General features: G+C 40.0%; 1 protein-coding gene across 1 annotated transcript in view; it reads right to left on the minus strand.

The window, feature by feature from the left end:
• The window catches only part of LOC126473191 (regulator of telomere elongation helicase 1 homolog), a 117956-nt gene that overhangs the window by 48015 nt on the left and 54552 nt on the right, over positions 1-15389 (minus strand). The window contains exon 11 of the mRNA XM_050100086.1: positions 3027-3284. Within this exon, the coding sequence (XP_049956043.1) occupies positions 3027-3284 (258 nt within the window). The remainder of the gene's footprint in view (positions 1-3026; positions 3285-15389) is intronic.

Here is a 15389-nt window from a genome sequence, read left to right on the forward strand (position 1 = left end):
TATCTGAAGGACAATCGTGACTAACAACAAATAATGAAATGTATTCCAATATGCCAATCCCGTACCGCCTGGTCGTGGACAGGCTGAGCACCGTTACATTCAAGATCTGCCATGTCGAGAATTAAGGAAGGGGAGGGGGGGGGGGGGGGGGGTACATCATCACCAAACTAGAGGAACGCATCAAATTTGATGTAGATTAGGTTTTTAGTAAGTAGGACTTAGATACAGGAAAATAGACAATAGGAACCTGCAGCGAATAGTTAAGACATCTTGGGCCTGCCCAGTGCTAGGGCACAGTCACTGGGATTAGCCCGGTACGCAAGACCATCACAGAAGTAGGTTTATACCTGACTGGCACACCTGTAACACTGCAGGTAGTGTAAACGTTTAAGTTTTAGTATATCACTAAAGATGCAGTAGACTAATGGCAATGGTAATATAGCTTGCCCATCATAGCCAGAACACCAGCACTACTTTTAGTTCATTGTAAATTAGTTGCAACAATTATTGTAATAATTTTAGGACCCACTAATTGTATTAGGTAGTGGTTTATTACCTATAGTAACAGATTAAGAAATAAAGTCCCACCTTCCAAACTATATAAAAAAATCATCTTCAGCAGTCAATGATCACCATTCACCAGTATTAAACACATTGTGCAACACCACTTTAACAAAATGGTATGTTACACTATGTGGTGGAAGCGAAGCTGTGAGGCTGGTTCGTGAATCATGCTTGGGTAGACCAGTCAGTAGAGCACATGCCCACAAAAGGCAACAGTCCCGAGTTTGAGTCTCAGTTCTACACTCAGTTTTAATCTGCCAGGAAGTTTCAAATTGTAAGTAGCTTTTTATGAGTATATCTGTTAATCTACTGATGGATTACCCCATAACACAAACATTGAACAAATTGATACTGACCATATTTAACAATGAAAGCAAAAACTGATCATGTTCTATCAAATGACAAACAATTTACATTTCTACTGTGAAATGCACTGCAGAGGGGGGAGGGGGGGGGGGGGAGTACACCCTCAAGGAAAAGGTTATTTTATTCACAAATTACGGCACAGGTAGTTCATCATTGTACAAATATATGCTAATACATTCAGACCAAATGAAACACATCACATTACAAGTTGTCCAAACAGTCATATCAATACACAGTGTACCCACCTCTGGCAGTAACAAAGGTGTGCATTCTCACATGCAAATGATCACAAAGGTGCCAAATGACATCCTGCAACAGACTGTCGCAACCATCTCATGCCTTTTGTTGCAGTTCAGCAATGGTTCTTCCAGGCCCTGGAGAATGAGTAAGCCCCACTTCATCACCTCCTATGCGTGTTCATTTGGTGAGAAACTGGTGATCTTGTTGGCCAGGACAGCTGTTGTAGACTATGAAGAGGATTTTGGGTTGCATCAGCTGTATGTGAACATGCACTGTCCTGCTGAAAAAAGCACGTCTTCCTACTGATGCAACAGCAGTAGCCTGGGGTTAACAGCCTGTGTAACTAATCAGGTGCTGGTTACGTTAGCCTTCAGCAAATGTGACTGCAAGTTGTAACTGGTGGCTCCGCCACATTTTGAAGCCTGGGATGGGACCCATGTGTCATGTCAAATGCACTCTGGAATAGACAGTTCAGTCTGTCATACACAAGTACGTCCTTCACCCACATACTGACAGCACCTATTCTGATCTCTGAAGACAATGGAGTGCCACTCTATTCTCAGTCAACTCTTTGACAACACCAGAGCAGTCATGCCAGGCGATGATGTGGTGTCAGTGGGAGTCTGGCCAGAAGCACTCATTATCTTAATCCTGCAGCAAGGAAGATGGTTCCCAATGCTCCCTGATGACACAGCAGGTGCAACATGTGCACAGATTTCGTCTCAGGATATGTTCGGTCCAGCCACCACTGCTCACACAATGTGTAAATCTGGAAATGCGTTCATGCTATGCTAATGTCTGGAACCGGTCTAAAGGTGTGAGAATGTTCCACGACCACTATTGAAAGCAGTGACACACCACCAATACACGGTGCCCAACATGTGCAGCAATCCGCTGACATGTCTATCCATCTCCCATAGCCCACAATGCGACCCTGATCAAATGGCTGGAGCTATCAACAGGATTACGTACTTGTTGGTGGGGAATGATAGTACCCTAAAACGAATGTTGCAAACACTGTTCACCTCTCAACTCTGCACAATTACTGCCTTCAGAGTCATAAGAGGGGGTGCACAAACAGGCCTTCTCATTATCATCTGATTGCTAATGACCAGATAAATGAATCACTAACACTAAAACCCCTCAGTATGCTCATACTCAGTATGCACATGGTGCCCTGGAGATGTTTCAGTCCCCCCCCCCCGGTAGTATATATCAAACAACTTCAGCATACTAGATACTGAATACTGTTATTTGTAGTTTTTTGAGTTTATGTATCAGAACCAGTAGCTGCAAAGTTGTGCAGATGCAACCTTCATGTTCTTGCATCCCCCCCCCCCCCCCCCCCCCATGTTTCCCCCAAGACATAGGGATCAGGGTACAAATACCACATGCAGCAACACTGCCATTTATCTGCCTTAGCTGCTGTCAGTACCATTTATTCGTCCCATGTATTATATAATACTGTGCCAATTGTCAGTGCTGATTAAGTTTGGTAGCATATAATTTCGTAATGCTGGTTGCAATACACTGTTTACCATCTGGGCAATCCAAGCATACATCATTGGCTGACAACATTTCAGTCTATCTTCTACTTTCCCACACTCCTAAGAGGTGCTCCAACTGGACTAACACCACTACAGGGAAAAGGAAAGACCTCAGTACAAGCAGCACAAAACTTTAATCTATCAAGGAGGTTCCACTTCCAAAACAAAACTTTAATACATGAAACACCATAACAAAACGAAGTGCTGCTATGAAATATTGCAGAGGATACTGTAGCAAAAGTCTGATCTAATCTAATAACACGAACATGGCGAAAACAATTTTATGTAACAAGTTACTTATAAACCTACCTCATTTTCTTTTGTTCGGTTTTCATCTAAGTACTTCTGTTTAAGTACAACACGTGGGTCCTTAAAAGGTGGATAAGGCAGTCCAGTAATAATTACAGCACGACCATTCATGTCTGCAAAGTCCAAGCCTTCAGATACCTTGCCTCTTGTGACTGCCATAAAGCAGGCACCCTTGACATTTGGATCTTTGATCTTCGCGTAGTATTCAGTCATTGTTGCAACAAATGCATCCTTCGTCTGAGGTTCCACCAATATTGGCTAAAATATAACATAACAAAGCAAAATTATACTTCATGGAAAATGAATGTGAAATGCAAATCAAATTCAAATATGTATACTTTTTTGTTCTACAGATTAAAACTACTGAAAAGGTATTTCACTTATGACCTACAACAGCATATGTGATTAAACAATTTTACAAATGCTCAAGCACTGTGCCAGATGTGCGATTCATAACCCACACATATTACGAAAGTTGATGTGATTATATATGTATATGTATGAGTGTGTATGCATGTATGTACATACATATGTGTGGTCCACACCTTCTCCTAAACCACTGGATCAATTTGGATCACTTAATGTCTGGGAAGAACCACTGTGAGGGTAAGAACACCTATCTCTCAACAGGACAGGAATGGAGGTGAAAAATAAGCGTACCTCAAGACTTCCAAATAGCCAGAGTATAGTCATCCACTATTTGTGAATACAGCACTTTGTGATTTGCAACCAATTTTACATGTAATTTCAAACCTTTTTGAGACTTTTTTATCACTTTTACACCCCCCCCCCCCCCACCCCCCCCATCCCAATGAAATGACGATAAGAAAAAAAGTTTATCGCTTGTTACATATTCCACGTTAATACAGTAAACTGCCAAATCAGGCAGAACCTTCTAATTTATTACTTCTTTACTATTACCTCTATTCGCAACATATTTTACAGACACAACACACATGTGCTGAAGAATGAACCTACAAAATTATATCTTTATATGACACGTAGATCATGTTCCACCATAATGTCAAGTGCCGGCATGATGGCCAGAATGTTACAGCAGAGAGGGTTGAGAGTCGACATCACACAATAATAAGCTGATGGAGCCCTCTCTAGGGCGACACCGAGACCAGAGCACTCTCTATACTAAGATAATACAAGCGCCGCGCCACCTAGCCGTGGCCAGAGTTGAAGTTGAGCTGACCTAAGAACACTACAAGAGTGACTTAGAAACTGTATTGGTTCACTTGTATTATGAATTGTATATGCTGAAGAGCTTGCTTATGCTTGTCTGTCACCCCTTGCTTGCGACACAGCTATATCTCACAAAGTTACGTATTGTAATCTTTCCTTTTGTAATTAACTCCATTAATACGATTTGCTTGAATTGTTATCTAGTGATCCGAGAAAGCAGCTTTCCTAGGCACTCTATATTAGACGAGTGGGCAGAACCCAACAATTCAGGAGATATGACATAAACATTGAGCTGCTTGAAAATGGAACTGCCAGACAAAATTCTCTAAGATAAAGATGAAGTCTGTGCAGAAATATGTGTGAAATACGTTAAATACATGTGAAACGTATGCGTTGTGCATAAATGGGCAAAGCCATGGGTAAAATGCTTCTCCTAAACAACTGGATCGATTTCAACCTAACATGGTACATATATTACTTACTACCTAGAAAGAAATACTGTGGAGGTAGGTACCAGCAACCTCCTATTGGGGTGAAGATGATAATGGGCAGAGGGAAGGGAGAAGAAGGAGATGGACACAAGAGTGGGCACGATGGACAGAGGGGACGAGGGTGGGTAAATCGACAGAAAAGGAAGAGGAAGAGACAAACAGAAGGGAGAAGAGCAGATGGTCAGAAAAAGGAAACAAAAGGGGAAGGATAGTGGAGAGGAACAAAGAGAAGGACCGCCGGGGGGGGGGGGGGGGGGGGGGAGGAAATAACAGAGAGGGAAGAGGAGGAAATGGATGGAGAGAAAGACAAGGAGGAAATGAACAGAGAGATGGAAGAGGAAGAGATGGTCAGAGGGAGAGGAGAGGAGTGGATGGACAGAAAAAGGGAGGAAGAGCTGATGGACAGAAAGAGGGGCAAGGGGCAGGTTGAAAGAAAGAGCAGCGAGAAGTAGATGGACAGAGAAGGGGAAATGGCAGAAGGAGAAACGGCATATGATCAGAAAGAGGGAGGAGAAGGATATAGACAGAGGGGGATGGAACATATGGACAGGGAAAGAGGAGGAAGGAGTAGATGGACAGAGAGGGGGAGGGGCAGATGGTTAGAAAGTGGGGGGAGGAGGAAATGGATAGATGGAGAGGCAGGAGGAGATGGAGAGGCAGGAGGAGATGGAGAGGGGGGCAGATGGGAAGAGAGAAGGGAGGAGGAGGAAATGTTCTAAAATAAGATTAGAATAAATACATACCCAACAACATCAAGTACTCAGCTAATAATAATAGTAATAATAATAATAATAATAATAATAATACCTGGAAAAGATAAAATAGCAAATTTCTGGCTAAAGAAGTTCACCTCAACACATTCACATCTAACTAAATTATTTAACAGTTACATTGCAGACCCATACACATTCCCTGATACACTTACACATGGAATAACTTATCTGAAACCTAAAGATCAAGCAGACACCCAGCTAAATATTGCCCCATAACATGCCTACCAACAATATACAAAATATTAACTTCAGTCATTACACAGAAATTAATGACACATACAACACAGAACAAAATTATAAATGAAGAACAAAAAGGCTGTTGCAAAGGAGCACGAGGATGTAAAGAGCAACTGATAATAGATGCAGAGGTGACATATCAAGCTAAAACTAAACAAAGGTCGCTACGCTACGCAAACATTGATTACCAAAAAGGTTTTGATAGTGTACCCCACTCATGGTTACTACAAATATTGGAAATATACAGAGTAGATCCTCAATTGATACAGTTCCTGAACATAGTAATGAAAAATTGGAAAACCACACTTAATATCCAAACAAAATCAAATAATATCACATCACAGCCAATACAGATTAAGCGTGGAATATACCAAGGAGACTCATTAAGTCCTTTCTGGTTCTGTCTTGCTCTGAACCCACTATCCAACATGCTAAATAATACAAATTATGGATATAATATTACTGGAACATACCCACACAAAATCACACATTTCCTATACATGGATGATCTAAAACTACTGGCAGCAACCAATCAACAACTCAACCAATTACTAAAGATAACAGAAGTATTCAGCAATGATATAAATATGGCTTTTGGAACAAAGAAATGTAAGAAAAATAGCATAGTCAAGGGAAAACACACTAAACAAAAAAACTACATCTTGAATAACCACAGTGACTCCATAGAAGCGATGGAAAAAACGGATGCCTATAAATATCTAGGATACAGACAAAAAATAGGAATAGATAATACAAATATTAAAGAAGAACCAAAAGAAAAATATAGACAAAGACTAACAAAAATACTGAAAACAGAATTGACAACAAGAAACAAGACAAAAGCTATAAATACTTATGCTATACCAATACTGACCTACTCATTTGGAGTAGTGAAATGGAGTAACACAGACCTAGAAGCACTCAATACACTTACACGTTCACAATGCCACAAATATAGAATACATCACATACATTCAGCAACAGAAAGATTCACATTAAGCAGAAAGGAAGGAGGAAGGGGATTCATCGACATAAAAAACCTACATTATGGACAGGTAGACAATTTAAGAAAATTCTTTCTAGAACGAGCAGAAACTAGCAAAATACACAAAGCAATCACTCATATAAATACATCGGTTACACCACTGCAATTTCATAACCACTTCTACAACCCTTTAGATCACATAACATCAACAGATACAGACTTTGCAAACAACAAATAGAAACAGTAGATCACATCACAAGCGGATGTACAATACTAGCAAATACAGAATACACCAGAAGACATGACAATGTAGCAAACATAATACATCAACAACTTGCCATACAACATAAACTAATAAAACAACACGTTCCCACATACAAGTATGCACCACAAAATGTACTGGAGAATGATGAATACAAATAATACTGGAACAGAACCATTATAACAGATAAAACAACACCACATAACAAACCTGACATCATACTCACCAATAAAAAGAAGAAATTAACACAACTAATCGAAACACCCATATCCAATACAACAAATACACAGAAGAAAACAGGAGAAAAAATTGAAAAATACATCCAACTGGCTGAGGAAGTCAAGGACATGTGGCATCAGGATATCGTTGACATTATACCAATTATACTATCAACTACAGGAGTCATACCACACAATATCCACCAGTACATCAACACAATACAGCTACATCCAAACGTATACATACAACTACAGAAATCTGTAATTATTGATACATGTTCAATTACCCAAAAGTTCCTAAATGCTATGTAACATATACAGTCCAGTTAAAAGGAAGTCATGTTTGATCGAAGTCCGCGTCACTTTCCATTTTTAACCAGACATAATGTCTGAGAAAGGAAAGAAATAATAATAGAAGTTCCTCACTCAATACAATAATACTAAAGTATGTCAACTGCCACAGGCAAAACTTAAGTGTGGCGTGTATAGATTGCAAAAAGGCATATTATAGTGCATCTAATGACTAGATCCTGAACTGGTTTGAACTATAGGAGTTCACCCAAAATTTTTATAATTCTGTATGTATAGAATGAAATAATGGAATACTAGACAATCCAAAAATAATGAACAACAATGTTTTCATTCATGAATTATATGGGTAAGAAAAGGGAATATTTCACGGAGATTCTTTGCCTCATCTCTTATGTTGCATTTGTCAGATTCCTCTAACTAAATAGATTCTATTTCAATTATTAAGCTTTGTGACAACTTAATTAGTCATCTTTTTATATGGATGGTTTTAAACTATTTACAAGAAATGATAAAATCCTAAACAAAATACTAACTATTGTTAATACATTTAGTGTTGACATCTGCATGCTGCTTGCTACTGAAATTAAGTGTGTTTAGAGGAAAACTTGTTAAGTCAAAGGAAATTCATTTGTGTGAAGATACTAGTAATAGTAAGCTAGAATCTGTTAAGACTTACTTGACACTTGCAAATAATGTGACAGGTATAATCTTCTGGAGAAGGGTACCAAGTACCCAAAATCGGTTAAAAAATTACATTTCTTTTATGTGACTAGTTGCTGATTAATTATGAAATTATTAAATGAATAATAATTATGAAATTACTAAATGAATAACAAATCAAATGATGCAGCAGTGAAGAAAAGAGTTCTTCAATAGTATTATGGGGCACAAAACTGAATTCAACTTCACAAGCAAAATTACGACTAAAGGTCACTGGCAGGTCCTGTAATTACATAAAGTTTCAGTATGGAGAACTGGACCCAACAAAATATTTTATCTGCAGACTATAAGAAACAAAAAGTGTTTTAACATGTTTGGTGCTGTACACCCCAGGGCTAACATCAACAGACAGTATGTGACACACAAGGAAGGAGGACGTCTGAGACAAATACAAGCAGTATGTTATAGTGCTACAGTTGGATTTGGGAAGGAATGTGTCTCAGCATCTGAATGAAACACTAATATTTCAAATAATACAATCTGAGACTGCAAATGGAAACAGAAGAATTATTGTCCTGGATAAGACAGTTACAAGAAAGTTCTCCCAGAATGCATAAGATACTGATACTGACTCCTCCCTGCAAAACAATCAAAACTTAGACTCAGGGCAAGCTAAAACAATCATGGAGAGAGCGCCCAAACCCAATGGAAAACTGGAAGCACCCAAAAATATACGTTCTGTTGTAACTAATAATAATAAATTAAATCCTATTTTTCTAGAACAGAAAAGCAGTGCATTAAAAAGCTAAAAGTTGAAACAAATCATGCCTAATAGCAATAAGGTAGGGAGATTAGAATTCAACAGCCCATTGACAACAAGGTCAGTTGGAACACAAGCTCTGACTGTTATATCAGCATTTGTCCTGAGCAATATAGCAAAACCACAGAAATTTTTTACTGGCTTGAACAGATGGGAACTGAATAACAGTCCTACCAAATTCAAGGCCAGTGTCTTAAGTACCCTTCAGTTCACTTTTTCAGTAAGACTATGGAATGCATGACAACTGTGAGTGTGCACAGCAGAAGCATCATAAAAATAAGCAGATAAGAATATGACTGATGTTTCAACAATTCAATATGCTTGTAATAGCTAAGTTGAATGATGATGCGTGTCTAAAAGAAGCTGCACGAACAATCAGCCACATCTTGATAAGATTTCAAAGTGGTGCGAAGTTTGACAACTTGCTACGAGTGTTCACACATGTAAAATTGCGCACTTCACAAAATGAAAAATATGTAGTATACTATGACTACAATATCAATGAGTCAAAGTTGGAATCGGTCAACTCATACAAATATCTGGGTGGAACACTTTGCAGGAATATGAAATGGAACAATCGCATAGGCTCAGCTGTGGGTAAAGCTGGTGGTAGACTTCAGTCATTTGCAGAGTAGAGATGTAGATGTGGGAGAGAGTGAGATGTGGATGTTTTGGGGCTTGGGTCCTTACCTCTTCACTCTGCATATTGTCCATGTATTGTGGGACAACATGTGAAAGTGAGGTTTATGTCAGTTCTGTATCAACAGCTCCATAACGCAAGGCTCAGGAAATGTACAATGAAGAGGAGGGAGGGGAAAGGGACAGCATTTCAGAAGACGAAACTGACAAATGTCCTCTTTATCCCAATAATTCTTATCCTAAAGACATTTACTTCTTAGCAGTGTCCAGGGACACTATTAGGCTACTGAAAAAAAGATGCTGCACGCAATGGGAATGTGTGCACTTTATCCAGAGACACAACACTTTATGTACTGTTACACTGAGCGTATGAGACTTGACAGTGCACAGAACTGGGCAATTCAGTTCCTCAATAATGGTTACCATATGCCACCAAGTGGCAGGTGTGCTTTGTGCACCAGACTTCTACATAAATAAAACTAATTTGCAGATAACAATCAGAGCATCTGCCTTCACCACAAAATCACTACAGACAATGATCACAAATAAACATAAATAATAATGTTCTGGAAATAAAGTGCAATGTACATATTTCAGTCACTTCGTTATCAGTCTGCTAGTTTCAACATCTGAGCAATCTTGACTATCACCTAATCAGCATTTCAGAACTCAGCAGGTAGCAAATGGAACTCAATTCTGCAGCACATATTTGATTTGACTAATGCTCTGTCTTGCCCCATATCTCATCGCTTCAGCCACTCTATTTTCAACCAATTACTCTTCAACAGCATTTTGCGGACTCTGTCTTTAAATATGTCTGCTTGTGTCTGTATATGTGTGGATGGATATGTGTGTGTGTGCGAGTGTATACCCGTCCTTTTTTCCCCCTAAGGTAAGTCTTTCCGCTCGCGGGATTGGAATGACTCCGTACCCTCTCCCTTAAAACCCACTTCCTTTCGTCTTTCCCTCTCCTTCCCTCTTTCCTGATGAGGCAACAGTTTGTTGCGAAAGCTTGAATTTTGTGTGTATGTATGTGTCTGTTTGTGTTTCTATCGACCTGCCAGCGCTTTCGTATGGTAAGTCACATCATCTTTGTTTTTAAATATATTTTTCCCGCGTGGAATGTTTCCCTCTATTATATGTATAAACAAAGATGATGTGACTTACCATACGAAAGCGCTGGCAGGTCAATAGAAACACAAACAGACACATACATACACACAAAATTCTAGCTTTCGCAACCAATGGTTGCTTCGTCAGGAAAGAGGGAAGGAGAGAGAAAGACGAAAGGATGCGGGTTTTAAGGGAGAGGGTAAGGAGTCATTCCAATCCCGGGAGCGGAAAGACTTACCTTAGGGGGAAAAGAGGACAGGTATACACTCGCACACACACACATATCCATCCGCACATACACAGACACAAGCAGACATTTGTAAAGGCAAAAAATAAATATATACCTGTCCCATGCACCCTCCTACCACCACCTACTCCAGTCCTGTAACCCGGAAGGTGTACACGATCAAAGGCAGAGCCACGTGTGAAAGCACCCACGTGATCTACCAACTGACCTGCCTACACTGTGATGCATTCTATGTGGGAATGACCAGCAACAAACTGTCCATTCGCATGAATGGACACAGGCAGACAGTGTTTGTTGGTAATGAGGATCATCCTGTGGCTAAATATGCCTTGGTGCACGGCCAGCACATCTTGGCGCATATCCGAACTCCGGAGATGGGAACTTGCTCTTCAATACATCCTCTCTTCCCGTTATCCACTAGGCCTCAATCTCCGCTAATTTCAAGTTGCCGCCACTCATACCTCACCTGTCATTCAACAACATCTTTGCCTCTGCACTTCTGCCTCGACTGACATCTCTGCCCAAACTCTTTGTCTTTAAATATGTCTGCTTGTGTCTGTATATGTGTGGATGGATATGTGTGTGTGTGCGAGTGTATACCCGTCCCTTTTTCCCCCCTAAGGTAAGTCTTTCCGCTCCCAGGATTGGAATGACTCCTTACCCTCTCCCTTAAAACCCACATCCTTTCGTCTTTCCCTCTCCTTCCCTCTTTCCTGATGAGGCAACAGTTTGTTGCGAAAGCTTGAATTTTGTGTGTATGTTTGTGTGTCTGTCGACCTGCAAGCACTTTCATTTGGTAAGTCACATCATCTTCGTTTTATATATATATATATATATACATACATATAAAAAGAAAGATGATGAAACTTACCAAACAAAAGCGCTGGCAGGTCGATAGACACACAAACAAACACAAACATACACACAAAATTATAGCTTTCGCAACCAATGGTTGCCTCGTCAGGAAAGAGGGAAGGAGAAGGAAAGACAAAAGGATATGGGTTTTAAGGGAGAGGGTAAGGAGTCATTCCAATCCCGGGAGCGGAAAGACTTACCTTAGGGGGAAAAAAGGACAGGTATACACTCGCACACACATGTGTGGATGGATATGTGTGTGTGTGCGAGTGTATACCTGTCCTTTTTTCCCCCTAAGGTAAGTCTTTCCGCTCCCGGGATTGGAATGACTCCTTACCCTCTCCCTTAAAACCCATATCCTTTTGTCTTTCCTTCTCCTTCCCTCTTTCCTGACGAGGCAACCATTGGTTGCGAAAGCTAGAATTTTGTGTGTATGTTTGTGTGTCTATCGACCTGCCAGCGCTTTTGTTTGGTAAGTTTCATCATCTTTCTTTTTAGATATATTTTTCCCACGTGGAATGTTTCCCTCTATTATATATATATATATATATATATATATATATATATATATATATATATAAAAATTATCAAAATCGCATTCTGTCTCAGTTTCAACAAAGCCAGAACAGGTACTTACTAACAACAAGACTAACCAGAAACTAACCAGAGTCGAAACAAGGCCCCGGGAGTAGACAACATTCCATTAGAACTACTGACGGCCTCGGGAGAGCCAGTCCTGACAAAACTCTACCATCTGGTGAGGAAGATGTATGAGACAGGCGAAATACCCTCCGACTTCAAGAAGAATATAATAATTCCAATCGCAAAGAAAGTAGGTGTTGACAGATGTGAAAATTAATGAACTATTAGTTTAATAAGTCACAGCTGCAAAATATTAACGTGAATTCTTTACAGACTAATGGAAAAACTGGCAGAACCCGACCTCAGCGAAGATCAGTTTGGATTCCGCAGAAATGTTGGAACACGTGAGGCAATACTGACCCTACGAATTATCTTAGAAAATAGATTAAGGAAAGGCAAATCTACATTTCTAGCATTTGTAGACTTAGAGAAACTTTTGACAATGTTGACTGGAATACTCTCTTTCAAATTCTAAAGGTGGCAGGGGTAAAATACAGGGAGCGAAAGGCTATTTACAATTTGTACAGAAACCAGATGGCAGTTATAAGAGTCGAGGGGCATGGAAGGGAAGCAGCAGTTGGGAAGGGAGTGAGACAGGGTTGTAGCTTCTCCCCGATGGTATTCAATCTGTATATTGAGCAAGCAGTAAAGGAAACAAAAGAAAAGTTCGGAGTAGGCATTAAAATCCATGGAGAAGAAATTAAAACTTTGAGGTTCGCCGATGACATTGTAATTCTGTCAGAAACAACAAAGGACTTGGAAGAGTTGTTGAACGGAATGGACAGTGTCTTGAAAGGAGGATATAAGATGAACAACAACAAAAGCAAAATGAGGATAATGGAATGTAGTCAAGTTAAGTCGGGTGATGCTGAGGGAATTAGATTAGGAAATGAGACACTTAAAGTAGTAAAGAAGTTTTGCTATTTGGGGAGCAAAATAACTGATGATGGTCGAAGTAGAGAGGATATAAAATGTAGACTGGCAATGGCAAGGAAAGCGTTTCTGAAGAAGAGAAATGTGTTAACATCGAGTGTAGATTTAAGTGTCAGGAAGTCGTTTCTGAAAGTATTTGTATGAAGTGTAGCCATGTATGGAAGTGAAACATGGACGATAAATAGTTTGGACAAGAAGAGAATAGAAGCTTTCGAAATGTGGTGATACAGAAGAATGTTGAAGATTAGATGGTTAGATCACATAACTAATGAGGAGGTATTGAATAGAATTGGGGAGAAGTGGAATTTGTGGCACAACTTGACAAGAAGAAGGGACCGGTTGGTAGGACATGTTCTGAGGCATCAAGGGATCACCAATTTAGCATTGGAGGGCAGCGTGGAGGGTAAAAATCGTAGAGGGAGACCAAGAGATGAATACACTAAGCAGATTCAGAAGGATGTAGGTTGCAGTAAGTACTGGGAGATGAAGAAGCTTGCACAGGATAGAGTAGCTTGGAGAGCTGCATCGAACCAGTCTCATGACTGAACACAACAACAACAACATTCAAACAATGGAAAATCCAGGATGGATTGCAACAATATTATGAAAAGGATAGTTGCTGCTCACCACACACACACACACACACACACACACACACACACACACACACAGTCTGGCTTCAACTGCCAGAGACTGTGGTCGCGCGCACAAAACCAGTCACTGCCCTCCTGTCCTCTATGTCCCCTGCCCAGCATGCATCACTGAACGCAGAGACTCTGTATTTCTCTTTCTTAGAGAACTGCAGATTCAAGTTCCCAGTCCCTTTCAAATATCTCAAAATTCTTTTAACCGCCTGCCAATGAACTATATCTGGATCACTGCTGAATCGACTTACAGCTGCGATTGTATATGCATACACCAAAAAGCTTTTCTGTAGGGAACTTTCACCATGGCAGTTCTCTCTTCATCTATCTTAGACCTCCTACCATGCGTGAGTACTCCATTATTGTCTACAGCTATCAACACTTGAGTGCAATCCTTTGTGTTGTGTTTATTAACAGGGTGTATACAACTTGGGACATCCGGGAGATCTGGGAAAAACCCAGGAATTTTTTCGTCCGGAAGAAAACCAGGAAAAACCCGGGAATTTTTTAGAATTCCGGGAACTTTTCCTTGTTTTAGTTACCTATTAAATTTTTGTGATTTTGACTGGTAAGAACCAATACTCTAACGAAGGATATCACTGTATCTCACTTCTGCAGAATAATGCTGCAGCAGAAAACATGAACGAGAGAGAAAAAAAAATAAAAAATAAAAAATAAAAAAAATAAAACTTAGGTTGCAAAGGAAATGCGCCATATACAACAACAAAACACAGTGCTCATACAAGTGTGCCAACCAAAGTGTGTCAAAGGCTTTAGGAAGGATATGCAGTGCTTCCTAACAACAAATTGCCTCCGGTGAGTGTGACATGACAGCTGTTTACATTTGATTCATTTGAGCAGTTGCGGGCGGGCTCTTGCGCATGCACAGTTGAGTCGCTTATGGGTAGTACCTCCTCCCACTTCTGGCTACAGATGTGTGGTTGGGCGCCACTATCTAAATTTCTCCAGTTTGGAAATATCGTAGATCCAGGGCTGATGCACAGAGCAGTCTGAGTTGTAGTGGGGAGGTGGGTAGTCTCCATGTGACCTGTGTTTACATTTAGTGATTCTGCCGTTTCCTCTTCGTTTATTGCTCTCACATTAAATGAAAAGAAAACGGATTTCTGTGGCCGGGAGCTACCAAATGAATTAAAATACGTTCGCATAATTACGGAAGGCTAAAATATGTTGATAGTTTCTGATTTTATTTCCACCTTTCTGACTGTCAAGCATTAATCACCTTGTAGAACAATTAAGTTATTTTTGTCGGTTTGCTAAAGAGATTTGGCTTTTACTAATATTTTGCGCTGAGGCAGTCAATTTATTTGAAACGAAGTGTTT

This window comes from Schistocerca serialis, chromosome 4, assembly GCF_023864345.2.
Source record: "Schistocerca serialis cubense isolate TAMUIC-IGC-003099 chromosome 4, iqSchSeri2.2, whole genome shotgun sequence".
Taxonomy (NCBI): Eukaryota; Metazoa; Arthropoda; class Insecta; order Orthoptera; family Acrididae; genus Schistocerca; species Schistocerca serialis.